General features: G+C 34.8%; 3 protein-coding genes across 3 annotated transcripts; 1 reads left to right on the forward strand and 2 right to left on the reverse strand.

The window, feature by feature from the left end:
- Positions 1 to 44: 44 nt before the first annotated feature.
- LOC111443486 (uncharacterized methyltransferase At1g78140, chloroplastic) lies at positions 45 to 3,710 on the reverse strand. The gene is made up of 8 exons (XM_023081308.1): positions 3,490 to 3,710; positions 2,788 to 2,891; positions 2,552 to 2,689; positions 1,997 to 2,081; positions 1,472 to 1,665; positions 1,229 to 1,340; positions 818 to 925; positions 45 to 358 (listed from the first exon to the last, which is right to left on the reverse strand). Exons 1-8 carry the CDS (start codon positions 3,664 to 3,666, stop codon positions 218 to 220), a joined length of 1,059 nt encoding a protein of 352 aa, XP_022937076.1. The 5' UTR covers positions 3,667 to 3,710; the 3' UTR covers positions 45 to 217.
- A 2,523-nt stretch (positions 3,711 to 6,233) lies between these two features.
- LOC111443136 lies at positions 6,234 to 7,291 on the forward strand. The gene is made up of 2 exons (XM_023080801.1): positions 6,234 to 6,584; positions 6,682 to 7,291. The coding sequence occupies exons 1-2, from the start codon at positions 6,471 to 6,473 to the stop codon at positions 7,156 to 7,158; spliced, it is 591 nt and encodes a 196-aa protein (XP_022936569.1). The 5' UTR covers positions 6,234 to 6,470; the 3' UTR covers positions 7,159 to 7,291.
- Positions 7,292 to 8,623: 1,332 nt separating this feature from the next.
- On the reverse strand, positions 8,624 to 16,308 carry LOC111443133 (synaptonemal complex protein 1-like). The gene is made up of 20 exons (XM_023080797.1): positions 16,115 to 16,308; positions 15,983 to 16,032; positions 15,545 to 15,752; positions 15,323 to 15,448; positions 15,081 to 15,179; positions 13,784 to 14,460; positions 13,453 to 13,701; positions 13,220 to 13,348; positions 13,063 to 13,131; positions 12,879 to 12,989; positions 12,257 to 12,364; positions 12,066 to 12,176; positions 11,910 to 11,996; positions 11,168 to 11,254; positions 10,968 to 11,075; positions 10,704 to 10,790; positions 10,538 to 10,594; positions 10,138 to 10,241; positions 9,046 to 9,113; positions 8,624 to 8,853 (listed from the first exon to the last, which is right to left on the reverse strand). The coding sequence occupies exons 1-18, from the start codon at positions 16,269 to 16,271 to the stop codon at positions 10,140 to 10,142; spliced, it is 2,622 nt and encodes an 873-aa protein (XP_022936565.1). The 5' UTR covers positions 16,272 to 16,308; the 3' UTR covers positions 8,624 to 8,853; positions 9,046 to 9,113; positions 10,138 to 10,139.
- Between the last annotated feature and the right edge of the window lie 319 nt (positions 16,309 to 16,627).

Raw genomic sequence — 16,627 nt, forward strand, 5'->3', positions numbered from 1 at the left:
CCCTTTTCTGCAATTGGTCATTTTCTTTTAGGTCACAGAAGGTATAAAGCAAATATATGGATAAATTATATTACAACCAGATGTAGGACAACCAGCAGCCAACATACATAAAACATCAACTTTTGAGAAGTTCTGAATGCTAAAAAAGAAAAAAAAAATATATATACATATATATATTATAATAAAACCAGAGGACTGGAAACCACAACCCAAATGTTCAGCTGCGTTTTCTAGCAGAGAACATTACAAACCTCCTATTTCTTAAACATCTAAAGTCGACCATACCACAGGCCGTGCAGAGTTCTTCTAATTCACGTTCAGATAGAACGATGTGGCCCCCTATTGTCTTCTTTGCAATCTGTGCGGAGAGAGGTGCACAATACACACAATGCAAAGTTTAAGGATTAACTACTAAGGTAAGAGGCAAAAACAGTAACAAAAAACCAGAATTTGGATGCAACGTTGCAGCATTAAGCAATGGTAAACACTTCGTGTTGTATGATGTTTAGTCATGAATTATAATTTACTATATATAGAATATTTGATCTTTTATTACAGGCAAATATCTTCCATTACGACTCACGTAGTTATCATACAAATATTTTGTATCCATTTATTGCTCTTCCTATATCTTTTTGTAATTTATTTGATTTTTTAAATGATTATAAATAGAGAACTTTTACACTACTTAGGTGGAGCGATTTCGAAGAGTGAAAAGTGTATATATATAATGAACTGAAGTAATCAAACTACCTAAGCATCCAAGGAGAATCCCAGAAGTTGTAGAGGGGAAAATTAAAACAAATTGCGAATATACCTCTATTTGAGTCCCCAAAAATGGCATAAAAGAAAATGGTCCATCGATTATGTAAGTGCTCCCAACAAATACTCCTCCGGGTTTTAAAATTCTACTTATTTCAGCCACCTGCAAGACCATTCTGGACACAGTTAATCACAAAAGCATATCCGTTGATTAGTTTAGTGAGATGAATCTGTGGTACAATTATAGGTATATGTTGGTGCCAGTAATATACACATTTAACAATCATACAAGCGAAGTAAAGAGAAGTAAAATATATTTTCTTTGAAGATGAGTAATCATATCACTATAGTAAAAAGCCAATAACCATCAACAAACTGCAGCTTGTGCAGTGTGTTTTTCATTAGTGCAACTATGAAACGTCAAATCACAACCTATAACCCCCAGATACAGATGAAAAATACTCACAGCAGCTGATGGTGAAGGCCAGCAGTGTAAAGCAGCACCAGCATGCACTGCATCAATAGAACTTGAAGCAAATGGAAGCCGAGCAATATCAGCTCTAATCAGAACCAAGCTCCTAAGAATGACAATTTTCATTTAGATTAAAAATTCAAACAACAATCTAAATATGCAACACAAAGATCCTTGAACTATAGCAATTCCACAACTACTAATGTAAAGCTAGAACTAAAAGAAAATATTGTTTACTCTTTGGGGAAGTTTTCCTCTTCTTTGATGAATGCATAACACTCCTTTAACATGTTCTCCGAGTAGTCCAATGCAACAACAGAAGAAAATAACCCACTCTTGGCAAAGATTCTTGAAAACATTCCGCTTCCACAACTTGCATCAATTATGTTTCCACCTAAGACTGGTGTGATGAAATTTTTTATAAACTCGAACTGCAATGAAATCAACATGTCCTTAGTATTGGGAACATGGTTACATCTTGAACTGATACCACTAGTAGTCTAGTAGGCGTGAAAACAGAGACACGTTAAAATCACTAATCTTTGCGGACCTCAACATTGTTATAGGGGTTGGCACTAGGGCCTCCTCTTCATCAGTAATAGAACACTCTAAAACAAAATACTAGACCTGCCTCTGACTTTGCATTGGTATTAATGGACTAATCCAGTTCCTAATGTTGAGCCTATACTTACATGCTGATATTACATAAAAAGTACCATGTAGGCAGTTTAATAACATGACAGATAAAAGAGCTGACATCACCTCCTTTTCTGGGCCTGGAAATCCAAGGATTGCTGAAAAACTTTGACGCCAGCCCCTCTCATACAGAAAAGACACCAATCTAGTCCTGATCCAGTGAAAAGCTGATAAACATGAGATGAGAAAAAAGGGGAAGGAGGCAACGAGGGAGAGGTATCACAAGTTCCAACCAAACACCCATAACTTCATTTGTTTCATTACAACTAAGACTAGCTAGCAACCAATATAATCCTAATTCCAATATGGCAAAAAGCAAAAATATTTCTGAAAATATCCCAGACCTCCATAAACCTCTGATAGGTACACCAATATGTCCCCGTGTATATTGGATTCCGTCAATTTTTATTGTAGCAATGGTGTCCCCGTGTATATGGCTTACCGAGCTTCTAGCTCTAAACAAAAATGCCTTTTAACATGAAGCATAAAGATCCATCACATGGAATTTGTAACAAAATTAATTTCTCTCAAGACCATGAAGCCTTTTGCATTTGAAAATTTTAGTAGCATGCTAATTAACTGCCCCTTCATAATACAAAGCAGATGAGAACATTGAAATACCGAAAAATCTCTGTGGTAGCAGGCATGGATTCTTCATTGTTAATTCCAGCGGATATCGTCAAGTCCAAGTGAGATTCACTGCCAGTGAATGACTTTTTACATGTGCCGCATTCCAATTGATATCCCTTTGTGGACTCCCTGTATCAAAAGCATATAAATGAAGACACATCAATTACTAAGACGCAATAGAAGAAATAAGAAAAGCAAAAATAGGTACAATACAGTTTCAAACATACACTGAAAGTCCCGAACCAGCTGCCGCAGTCAATGGGCCATAACATACGGAACAAGCTAAAATATTCTCAATGTTGTTGACTTCCTTATCAATCAAAACAGGGTCCTACGCAAAAACCAGAAGATCATTAGAGCTAGGAAAAAAGAATATTGCAATTCGGAAAGGTAAAGTTGACAGGTTAGGTCAACTTTCATTTTCCCAATAAATGCTTGTCACTCTTACGAGACACACATTTGACTAATTTAATCTTACCAAAGTATTCTTTAACATCCTTCTTTCATGAGGAATTAATGAACATGTAATCAAATAGACCTAGAACCAACTTCAAACTACACTTCCTCTCTCACTACCTGAAAACAATGATCTCAAACCTTGAAGAGGTTCCTGATAATGTTTCGTTACGCCGGGCTATATCTTCGGAAAGAAGTTTAGAATTGACGTAGTTGAATCACTCAAACTCTCAGTATAACTCAATCCAATTCAAATCCGCCTAGATTTTTCGCAACAAAACATATATATACGACGCCTCAATACACCATCGGCCATTTCATTTAGCATATATTATCTCATATCTTTTGCGATTCTCTCAAACACCAAGCAGAGGAAATTACAAACAGCTTCGACCGGAGCCTAATCATCCAGATTCCATTCTACACAATTCAATTTACAGAGCAAGCAAGAGAAGATAAGAGATAATACAAACCGATAGCTCGGTCCTAGTTTCCATGGAGGCAGCCGAAGTAGCTCGAACGGTTGAAACAGAAGTTCGATGAGAGATGGATAGGGCCGAATCGAACTCGAAGAAGCACCGCCGTGGGAAACAGGGTCGGGTGGGAAATGGAACGAAGACGAACATGTGCTTGCCAAGGAGTGCAGCCATCAAGTATGAACGAAGTTTACGTGTAATGCTCACAAATTCAAGGAGGATAAAATTTACATTCAATAAATAGCCTTAATTAAATAAATAAATAAATCATTTAAAATTTTATAATAATACCCTAATTCAGAACAAATTAAATGTAAACGAAAAGACAGATTTTGTTATGTTTGAATGAAAATGTTTTGCTTGTAACATAAATAAATAAAACATCGTCGACTAATTTAGGAAATAATTATGGATTTATAATAAAAAAAATATTATTTTTATTGAAATGAAGGTTTTTGGAGAAGTCCAAAACAAAACGATAAGAGGTTATGTTCAAAGTGCCATAGTGGAGAGTCGCGGTCGTCTAGGCTAACTTTATTTTATTTTATTTCATTTATTGATAATTATGGAAGGAAGGACAAAAAAAACTATATTCCCATATATGTTCATATATTGCCTTGTATGTTGGTTGGATTTTTATTTATTTTTAAATAAATGTAGTAAATATAGTTCTAATGGGTATGTATTTAGGTTGAATATTCAAATTTTTTGGGTTATAAATTGGGCATTAATGTTTTTATGTCTTATACGTCATTCATTAATTAAAACGTTAAAAAAAAATTTCTTAAAAAATTAAAAATAAATTTCATTTATAGTATTAATGTCTTTCGAGAAAAATAGTTCATTTATAACTCATAAATTATTTTCCTCTTCAATTTATGACGAACAATTACTCTTTTCTTTTCTTCTTAATTAGTAGTTTAGTTTTTCAATCTTTAAAACTCTTTAGTTTTTATTTTTTAGTTTAATATTTTTAAATATTAAAACTTTAAATATGAAAAACTCTTTAATTTTAGTATCCAAAGTTTCGGTTTGTTTGTAAGTTTATCATTTTCAATTCAAAATAACTTAAAAGAAAAAAGAAAAAAAAAAGCTATTTAGCGGTTGAAGTTTGTTGTATCTATGTTTAAAACGGCTTATAAATGAGAAAATTTTAAATTATTTTTATAAAAATTTTGATCTGTAAGAAGAGAGAAAAATATATGAAAAATTGGAGCAATTTTAGAGATTGAGAAATGAAAAATGAGATTTATAAGTGATTTTCACTTTATGGTCACTATCACTTTGTAATATTCAAAAGTGTCCTAATCCCTTAACCATTAACGAATAAGATAATCCTTTCTGGGTTGGGATTACTCAATTCATTTGAAATCAAACTCTAACCCACTTGGTTTCAGGCTATTAACAAATACGATAAGGCTTGAAATCTTCGATAACGGCCCAAACCTTCCGCTAACATATATGGTCTTTTTTGAGTTTTTCCCTTCCAACTTCTCAAGATTTCTTAAACGTGTCTGTTAGGGAGATGTTTCCACACTCTTATAAAGGATGCTTCGTTCTCTCCTCTAACCGATGTGGGATCTCATAATTCACTCCCCCTTCGAGGTCCAGCGTCCACGCTGGCACTCGCTCTGTTCTCCAATCGATACGGGACTCCCTAATCTCTCTCCTTTAGGGCCAGTATTCTTGTTGGTACACCGCCTAGTGTCCACCTCCTTCGGGACTTAGCCTTCTTACTGATACATCGCCCTGACTCTGATACCATTTGTAATGACTCAAGTCCACCGCCAATTCTTTGAGCTTTCCCTCGTGATTTTTTAAACACTTGTGCAATTCGTTCTCCTATGCAACTTGCTAAACTTAAAAGCAGATTTTTCAAACCGGAGCTTGGTGGGTTGCGACAGATCATTGCTGCTGCAGCAAGCTAAGGAAACTGTGGGGGCTTAAATGAAAGGGGAAGGACACACAAAGGCCGGTCGAGTAATACAAGAAGTCCAAGTTGAAAGAGAAGAGATCGTCAGGTGTAGTAGCAAACATTTAAGTGAATTCATGATGAGTTAATGAAGGCAGGTAGCCGAAACGAATCCCTTTTTCCATCTAACCATTTAATGACCTCACATTATCCCTTTCCAGTATAAAGAGTAAATCTCGTTCCTTCTGTAAACTCAGTTAAGTTTCTGTCTGTCCACAAAATTCCTCAGTATACACTTATATCTGCATTCAAATAACTCGACCACCTAAAAAACTCAATCAATCCAACCTAATTCAACCCAATTTCTACGGTTCGAGTTGGGTTATGAACTTATTTGGATTCGGTTGAATTCAAATAAATGAAAAACTTTCTCCTAAACCTAGATTGAGTTAAATGTAATTTCGGGAGGTGAGGGTGACAGGCGTTTTAATGGCATTGGTAGATATGCATATGGTGAGAGCTTTAAAAGTGTTATAGGTTTATTGAGTGAGCCAGCTGAGAAAGTTGGGAGTTACTGACTCTATTAAAGATGCCATAGCCATCAAAGACCTTCCTTCAACTACATCTCGACTTCCCACATTAATGGCTGCCATTCAACATACCCACCTTCCTCCTCCCCCCATGTCACCGCCTTCATAAATACATTACGAGATTATGGAGCTAATCCATATTTTTCCATTTTTCCTTTGGCCTTGCGCTCTGTTCATCAGATAATAACTCTTAATCAAAATTTGAGAGAGCTTGTGAACTTTATATCTCTATTTGGACGTTGGCCGGAGTTTTTCACCAATTTTTGGGAACTTTGACATAAATGCATACGTTAAACACCATCAAGATCAACCTTAAAGCCTGCCTCCAACTAGATTCTTCCTTGCACTTAAAGTTAACCCCCCATCCTCCATATTATATGTAGCCATTTTCACCCCTTTTTAACACACATACACCCACACACAGGGATCGGATAGATATCTCCTTCATTTCAGCCCTTTTCTCTCTGCAAATCCAAATGAAGAGAAAATGGGAAGACCCACAAGGAGAAACCTTCAATTCTCCCACTGATATTGAGCTCCAGCTCGAGACTCCATTACCTTTGGAGTGGCAACGATGTCTGGATATTCAGGTACTAAACTACTTTGTTCTGTTTTCTTCACTTTCTATATCAAGAACTATATATTTATACAACTTTCTATTTCGATGGTCATCTTTTTGTTTCACAGTCAGGACAGATATATTTCTATAATACCAAGACACAAAAGAGAACCTCAATGGATCCAAGAAGGAAATGGGAGGGTCCCAACAGTCTTGGAGGTGAGCCCTTGAGCTTGGACCTTGAGCTCAATCTGAATTGCCAATCTATCAGACACGGTGGTCAGACAAAGAAGAAGAGCGATGGGATTATGGGTGGTGGGTTGGGGAAGGGTTTGAAACAAGGAAATGGGTGTCCTCCATGGCTAAGATTTGAAGGAGGGCAGCAGCAAGAGATGGAGGCCAGAGTTTGCATGCAGTGTCACTTATTGGTTATGCTTTTGAAGTCCTCACCCACATGCCCCAATTGCAAATTCATACACCCAATAACAGACCTGCAAAGCCCTCCAACTACAACCTTCTTTATACCAAATTCTCTACCTACTAAGAGTAATCAAACCCACTCCTTAAAGAGTTTCTTCCCAAACCCTATTCAAAATCAAGTCTAATTGTGTTTTATTTATTGAGATTTAGTGTTTATATAGTGAGTTATCAGGGATGGTTAGAGGCAACCCTTTGTTTTTGGGAATATATGTAAATTATATGAGAAAGAATCATTTACATATCCATGCATGTTATTGCAGCTAAGATAATACAATTAAGTTAATTATCTTTAGCTATGGTTAATTTAATATTTCAATATCTTATTCATCATGAATGCAACACTTCAAAATTTAAAGCCAAGATTATCATCATCAGATGTAAAAGATATTTTTTCTTATCATCTATGACTTTAGAAACATATGCATTAATTAAAATGTATGTAAGAAGAATGATATATTTATGGTGTTCTATTGATTTCCAAGAGTTAAGTAAAATATAGTTGTACATTTATTCATATATCATAATGACAGCTACTTTGGAAACCCAATTAGTCATTTGTCTGACCTATAACATTTATAGTAGGTTCCACGAACCACACAACTTGAATGACTCTCTATTAATTTTGATAATATATCTAAAAGGACAACATTTTAGACTAAGAGGTTCGTAGAACCCCAGTTTACCGTCTGATAAATAGTGGTTGAACTATTGAATTGAGAGAGCAGTAAAAAAAAAAAAAAAAAAATTTATCCATACACCCAAATATTTTTATATCTTTTGGAGTAGCTTGAGTTATACATATGGTGTTTCAAAGATTTATATGATGTTTTAGAGTAATTTTTAGTACTCTTTTTAAATGTTATTGATATGGTTAGATAAATATATATTTCTGTTTGAGTTCCAAAAATAAGTATTATAACAGGTAGTAAGTAGGGTTCCGTACCAGTATTATATTGGATTTTCTCTCTCTATAAAACTGTTTTATTTTCAGTCTTATTTAGATTCAGGTAGTTGTTCTCATAATTTCTTTATTTTACTTTTTTCTTACATTTGTGTATAATTGTAGAAACATTTCTTAAAAATATATATATATATATATATATATATAAATAATAGGTTAGATAATTTTCTAAAGTTTGAAAACAAAATCCAAAATAATTCTTTAGAATTAAAATAATATGTTTGATTCTTAAACTTTTACATTCAAATTCGTAACAATTTAATTTTTATCGTACAAAATTTCATCAAAATCTGGTGACAACTTTTATTATATAACAATTTGGTGGTTATAGTTTATAAATATATTTGGACTCTATGTCTTGTTATATAATGAATCAAACTCTAGAAAAAAATTTCAATAAGTAGTATATACTATTTTTATCTAATATTTAACCAGCTGTTAAATGATATCTTATCTAGAAAAAAATTTCAATAAGTAGTATATACTATTTTTATCTAATATTTAACACGCTGTTAAATGATATCTTATTTTATTTTATTTTATGGGTATCATCCCATTGTATGAAATTTTCCTACACTCAAAAGATTAGTGTTAACCATAACATTTATGAGTATGTTTGGTTATGTCAATTATTTTTACGGATTATGTTCTCCATGTCTTAATCCATTTGTAACAAAATAGGTACTCCACAGTTGAGTGGAAAACATTCAAGCGAGGTATATGAATCACAGTAAGACCAAGGGACCACTGACCTGTCAACATAGAACTGTTTCCTGAGATGAGAAACATTCAAGTCCACACCCAATCTCAACAAAGCATACGCAGCATTCTCAGTCCTGTAAACATCCGCGGCGGCGAACTACACGTTTCAAAATGGACAAAAAAAATATATATGTATATGCTCATCATAAGCATAAGCACACAGATAACAATTCAATGAGATAAGCTGCATTGAGAAGATGAAACTTACGTTTCAAAAATATTGACACGTAAAGTTTGCCCTACCGTGTAATAGACCAAGTCAATTGTGAGAAAAACAATGAAGGCTCACCTTCTCAATTTCTCTGTCAATCCCCATGGCCGTCCGAGCTATAAGTTCAATTTCAATGGATGCAGTACCTGAAGGGAGAGGCAGTAACCAAGTGTCCCATGAGCCATGGCGTAGAAGAGGTACTGAAATGTTCATTTGAAACTTTGCTCGAATATGAAAATACAGGTTGTTGGTATATTTCAATCCAGATCTTGGCTGTCACTTACCTGCTCCGCGTAACTTGTTTAAGACCAACAATAATCTTAGACAACCAAAAGTGTTTCAACAGTACTTCCGAACACACTCAATCGTCCAACAATCATAAAGCTTGTGTTTTTTTCACTAACCCCATGTCCAAACTCCAATTGGAATTCTCTTTCCGGAGTAACTTCAATAAATTAGTGAAATTAGCTGAGTCTACTTCCTTGGTATACACTTTGCGAGACATGGACAAAGATAATGGATCCTTGTGAGCATAAGAGAAGCAAAGTCAAAGATCTTCCCTATCCCAATTTTGGAACTCATATAGTGTTTGGTATATTGGTATCCATTTCAAGATTCACGTCTTTGAATCTGACTTTAGGGAGAAACAAAATTGTAGCCACTTATAGAGGAAAAGCCAAATTGTTCTCTCCTTGGCGCGTGTTCAGACTAATTTTTGTGCTTGTGGTATATATCATTGTTACATTGTTATATTAGGGCAACTTTGGACCTTTTGGAGGTAAGGATCCCAAGATAAGAAGGATTTTTTAGAAATGTGCAAATTAGCGAGTTGTTCGGCACTACTAGGAAAAGAAAATGACATAAGGTTCACAAGACTTCAAATCTATTTGGACTTATCGGTACTTCCGCTTGTCTTCGGAGAAGGAATGTTAAGTCTGAAAATATAGTTTTGTGGACGGAATTCGTTCTAGAAATTTTTATTCCTTTTTAGGGTTTGAGAACAGCTTAACACGTTGGCTTAATTTTTTAGGTTAAAATTTTGCTTTGGATAACAAAAACAGCCAGATAAACATTAAATGCTGAAAATTCTACCAATCAGAAGAAAGAGAAATTAAATTTTCTTTGAAGAAAGCTGAAAACTAAAAAGTAAAAGCATTTTATTGAATATACCTTTAATCAAATGCATAAGGATCATCTGCATAGGGATTCAAGGACCCTTCCATAAACAAATCACCAATTTTTGAAGGACGTGATTCACCTCCACCCTTAATTGTCTACATAGAGAGTTGGGATAAAAAAAATGTTAATACAACATTTAGACGTCACAGCGTAAATAAGAAAATTTCTACCGAAAAATGTGATTCTCAGATATTTCATATTTCATAAAACCAAATTATTTGCATTAAAAAATACACACACAAACACGCAATTTATATAGTTTTTATCTAGTTGATACTAAAGAATTATTTGAAGTTAGCATGAATCAGCAACCAGCTAAGCCAACTGCAGTACACAAATCAGGAAAGGGAAAGATACCCAATAGGACATGGATCTAAGCCTTTTCTTGTACCTTGACAGGAACTCTGGGGGTGTTTCTTCTTGGAGTTTTATTATGTTTTCTCGGGTCCTGATATACATGAAGAACAGATTTAACCATTGCATAAGAATTCTGAGATGATAAAGTTTCTCTACATGTGCACGGTCCTATTGGTTCATCTTAGTGATCAGGTTCATACCTCAAACAGAACTGTACTTTTGGTTTTTCTTCTTTTAGTGATCGTCCTTCCATTTGTAGTTTCGACTTCATATTCATGGCGAGTAACCTGGCCAGCCATTAATTGAGTTTCACTATGCAGCGGAAGGCAAGTGTAAAAATATGTGGAAATTTTTGGAACTTCATATAATTCCCTTGAACTTCTATCAAGATATTAACGGTTCTATGCATTAATCTCGACAAGTCAGATAATGTGAAGTGCACATAATTTTAACATACAACGTACCTTCTTATGATGCTTAGGAATATTTGCAACACTTCCTGTGTTAATGTCCTCTACGGTCTTCAACAACTGTGATACCGGTGTTTGAGTGACTTGCAAGTAAGGTGATTCCTGTGAGAAGATATAAAGATGCAAAAGAATTTAAAATGTGGCTGATCAACAGACTTCGTTTCTGTCATATATCTATCAGCTGTCAGTGGCACCTCTTCATTTGCTGTTCTAATCAGAGCACGCTTGCTTTTTCGGGAACCACCAGAATCTCTCATCTTGATTGATGACATGGAGTAGTCCTGCATCATAAGTTATTAAATTATGAAGGATAAACTAAATTTGATATACGAAAATGAACAAGTACGAACTTTTAATACAAAGTGTGGGAGTAATCAAGGGATTTTGTGTTTGAATTTACACCTTGGATATCAGGAAATAAAATAATACACGGATAAAATTAAAAAAATTAAAAAAATTAAAAAGAAAATAAAACAAAACAAAATTAAAGAGTATTCGATGTCAATAATGGTGGATGATTAATTGACTCATTAGAGGGTATTTTTAACTTCAGGATTTAATGATTACAGTTCTAAAATTACATGAATTAAACTATTGTAAAGAACATAAGGATCAAAATGTAACAAACACTGAAGTGTGTGCAAGGACTAGAAATATATTTCAACATCCCTATTTTAATCCAAATGAAGTTCAATACGAAGAACTAGGATGCTTCTTTTAACAGTATAAAATTTTGAGAATGGAAAATAATGATCCAACAAGAATTAGTTTCGTGTATTGTACATAATATGAAAAGTCTGAAATGATCAACGGCACATAGATGATAGAATACAAATACTACAAGTTCAAATTACGAGAAAACTTCAGGGAGGGAAATGGCATGGAGTTGATTGGTAGTATCACGTGCGCACTCTTGCACATGGGACAGGAGATTACCTTCTTTGAATTCACTTCTTGGTCCTCTTGTAGCTTGTCACCCATCACTTTCCATTGCAATTGCAACAAAGTTCTCTGCCTGTCTTCCTGTGACATTTATGAGTAGATTAAGACATGAGCACGATACTTGATATTTATACCTGAGTTTGAGAGTACTTTGGTTTTTTGGAGATCCAATTCCTCTTGAAGTTTCCTACAATCATCTTCGTTTTGACATTTCAAGCCTTTCATCCGAGCCTCATGTTCATTTCTCAGTAACGTCAATATCTGGAACGTTATAAACTACTGAATTGTCAATTAATGATGCAAGTGCTGACAGAAACTAAAAAGTTGAATATATACATAACCTCTTTCAATTCGTTTTCAGCTTGAAGTTGAATATGTCTTAACTCTTCATTGTGGTCAGCTTTACGAATTTGTTCATTTCTGGAATGCTCTTGCTGAATTTGATTCAACTACGAAATCAAATTGTAGGATATAAAACACTTTACTCATTGATGCTCAGTATTTACCCCTCAAATAAACAACTAATCATATGATAGCCAGTAAGATAAATTCTCCACCCCAACAAAGAAGCTTATGAGATTGTTTAATGAATTACAATTATTGATATTGAGAGAAGGAATTCAATTACTACTACTAAACTACAAGTTCACTTCATGCATAAGCTGGTCAATCCACTAAGGCTGTCAGATAGTTTCTCATCATTTCTGATATAAGATATTTAACATTTAACATAGCTCAAATTGTCGTACAAAATGGAAGTTCAACATGTTTTTAACTTGGATCAAAAAGGAATCTGATGCACGCCGTCCATAATCCCAGATTATAAGTTTTTGATAGTAATTAGAACATAAGAGAAAAAAAAGGAACAAACTAAAGATGGAAATCATAACAGGTGGGCTATGTCAACTATGAATATCATGATCATAGGAAGACAAGTTAAACTTCGTTCTTTTCAAATGTTACCAGAGCAGCATGTTCTTCCTGAATGCGAATCAGGCATTGCCTAGATTCTTCTTTCACCTCTGCTAGTTTTTGCTCACAATTTTGTTCCATCTCTTGTACAGCCTGATCTGTCTGTATGCTTAAATGAATAAGCAAGAAGTTTTATATTTTAATGTGTTGCAAAGTATGAATTCTAAGAGTGAACCTTTTCTTTTTCCTTGTTAGCAATCTCCAATTTCTCCAGTTCATACTTATTCCGAATGTCATTGATAGCCTAATAATAGTTTTACTGCTGTCAACCTAAATAAAGGTATTCTTAACCGCATGAAGATCATTTACGAGAAAATGGTAACAAAGCTTACTTGATCGTTTCTATGGGATATTTCTTTCAAATGCCTTGATAACTCCATCTGTTTACTCTCCAGCATTGTATCGTACTGTCTTTTAGCCTCAGAAAGCTTCGTTTCAGCAGTAACCAATAGAGCTTGATTCTGTAATAGATGACTACTTAGTCTTAAAGTTACGTTCATTCAAAAGCTAATCGAGAAAGTTTTTCATGAAAATCAACAATTGCAACAGTATAATTTATGAAAACCTCTTTATTTTTGTCTTCTAGCTTCTTCTCACGCTCCTTAGACAAAAGAATCAACTCTTCCTTTTCCTTCAAAATAGTGCGAAGTTGATCGCTCTCTACTGCATGCATATCTGCATGTTTTTTATGGTTTTCGCTCTCCTTCATCAAAGTATCCATTTCTTCTGCTTTGTCGTGTAACTCTTTCTCCAATTTGTCTACGTTACACCGATTCTCAATTTCTAGTGCGGTAATCTTCTGCAACAAATCTTGCTGCAAGTAAATATACAATAAAATTAGTTGAATAACATAGCTTGTTATCAATGTATTTAAATCTTTTGAAAAATGTGTAGACCATTTTACTCTCTGAGGATCTTGAGCTTTCTGACAAAGTAACAATTTCCTCCTCTAACTTGGAAACTAATGATTCTGCCCCGGTCTTTTCTGAAACAAGAGTTTCTACTTCAGACTCCAACTTTTGAATTCTCTCTCCTGCTAAACGAGATTCTTCTGAATGCTGTGCCATGAGCGATTCCTGGACTTTCTGAAGTTCATCTACCTTTTCCTGTGATTCAACATTTATCAATTTGAGTGCACTTTTTTCTGATGTTATACAAATCAAGGTGTCATAGAGCTTGTTGTATTGCTTTTGGGCCAGTTCTGAAGCAACATTCCTCTCCAATTTGGCTAGCTTAAAGCAAGAGTCATTTAGAAGGTTTAGCTGATTAAATTTCTCTAAAAAAGTTGAGTTATGACGATCCAGTTCAACCAGCTGTTCAACCAATAAATTGACGAGGTTTTCAAGCTTTTTGATCTCCATGAGTGACGCATCTAATTTCTTATGAACCTCATCATTATGCATTTCCAAATCACTCTTTTCCTTCTGCAAGTCATCTCGTAAGGTTATCAAACTAGTAATTTTATCTTCTTTCGAGTTTGAGACAAATTGTGCTTCTTCCAGCTTAGAGTTCAAGCCCTCTATGATCAACCTGTTCTGCATAAGTGTATCCTCAAATGTCTTGGTTATAGAGTCTGCAAGAAAGTATCGAAGTAGTCCACATTTATGAGAACAAAGTCACAAAACACTACAAGATTATAATTTTACTTTCTCAAGTTTTCGAACATCATGACCTATTTGAACAAGCTTTAATAGTTTTATATCAAGATCATGAATAACATTGAGTCAGATCCTATGATGGGGGAAACAGGAAACTGGAAACCTGATATAAAGAAAGTGGAAGCACAATTAGAAAAATGTATATTTCATTGGTGCCAATAAAGGACTGTTCAATGTCAATAATTTTTTGTCACGGTCCTATTACCGCCTTTAAGGAATCAAGGTTAGGATTGGAAATAATAACCAGGGAACCGTTTCCCGCAGGCTTAACTTTCCTTTGTTTATAAAACATAACAGAATAAACATTCATCAATTAATACATATACATTGCAACTAAGAATTGGTAAAGTTGAAGCATTGCATGTTAATACAAGTTGATATTGATAAGAGTTGGTCATTGTTGGATAATACTTCTTTCTCCTCGATGTCAAAATGAAATTTTCCATACTACAATAAGAAGATTGTCATCCCAAATTACCAGTCATGCACTGTTTAAGAAGTTTCTGCAAATTTTAACCCTAGTGGTTATAGTTACCTTTTTCCTCGATCAGATTTGCAGTTCTCTGCTGTTCGTTTCTGTACAATTTACAATTTTCCTCTTTCTCAATTTTGAGCTTCGCCAGCTCCTTCTCACCTATGTTCAGAGTTCAAAAGCATTAGATAACAAGCTGCATGCCGAAGTTAACCAAGATAAAACAGAGAAGTTCATGGTACAATGTGAGATTAACCAACGAAATGTTGCAAAAAGAAGTCGAGGTTAAATGTTTAAGAACTTACGATTTCTTAGTGTTTCTTCTACAGACTCTACTTTTATTGATAACTCCTGCATTTGTTGGTTTAACCCATCAACAGCTGTAGAACTTGCAGATAATTTGGCTTCTAAAACCTCCTTGTCTATCTCAGCTGTATGATTTCATTAATGCAATGTTTAAAATTGAAGTGACACATAGCTTGAGATTAATTATTACAACAAATTTTGAGCCACAGATTGGAAACTACCATCCTGAACCTGACTGGCTAGATGCTGCAATGTTTCGGTGAGCTGATCAATCAGTGTCTTAGCCGAAGAGAATTTCAATTCCAATCCCTTCCATAATTTCTCGTCTTCTTTCTGCTTCACCTGGAGTTTGGCATTTTCATTCAAGGCATTCTGCACTTTATCCTCTAAATTACGTGTGTGCTCCACTGATTTCCTCAATTTCGCATTCTGTAAACTTTTCCAACTCAGAAATCAAGTACTCCGCAGAATGATCATAGGAAAAAAAAAACGTAACAGATCAGAATGACCTAACGAACAGATCTACAGAAAATAGCACACGGAATGTTCGTGTATTGAGATTAAAAGTAATATGGCTACTATTCGACCATTCCAATGACCATATAAAGCTTGTACGAAGACGCGCGCGTGCGCAACTCATAGAGAATGAAGCTTCATACCGCCATTTCCAGATCAGTCTTTACAGCAGCTTGCTCTTTCATCAATTTCTCTGCATAATATGGATAACACGATCAAAATAAAACTTCATTCCTTACAAAAGAATGACTAACACTGAACTTTCCGATTAGAACCTGCTGCAATCTTCAAATTTACTAAACTTCCCGACGAGGCAGAGTCCGGAACGGAACGTGAAGAGAAGGAGAACGTTTTCGTAGTTCCTTGTGGCGAATCAGAGAGTGACTTCAACTGGTTCAACCTCTTCATGCTTGGAACACCGAGCTTCTCCATTGTTGAATCGGAAGTCAACGATGGAGAGAAATCCTGGTAATTTGCACTTCCACCTCGCGCTCAAGCTCGCGGGTTTCCGCGTATCATACTGTGTGACAGGCGAATTGAGCGCCAAGGGAACCGAAGTTCAACTAAATGATAATATTCGGCATCCTCATGCCATGTCAGCCATGTCCATGTTGGCATAAACCATGAGCGCGCGCGTTTTTTTTAATTTATTTATTCGAAATCAACGTGACGTGGCAAAAAAATAAATAATGGAAATGCATATTCAATTATTCAAATATCTTTTTTTATTATTATTCCAATAATTTAAATTCTACTTCAATTCGTCCCCACCACCACCACCACCACCA

This window comes from Cucurbita moschata, unplaced genomic scaffold (assembly GCF_002738365.1).
Source record: "Cucurbita moschata cultivar Rifu unplaced genomic scaffold, Cmos_1.0 Cmo_Scf00005, whole genome shotgun sequence".
Lineage (NCBI taxonomy): Eukaryota > Viridiplantae > Streptophyta > Magnoliopsida > Cucurbitales > Cucurbitaceae > Cucurbita > Cucurbita moschata.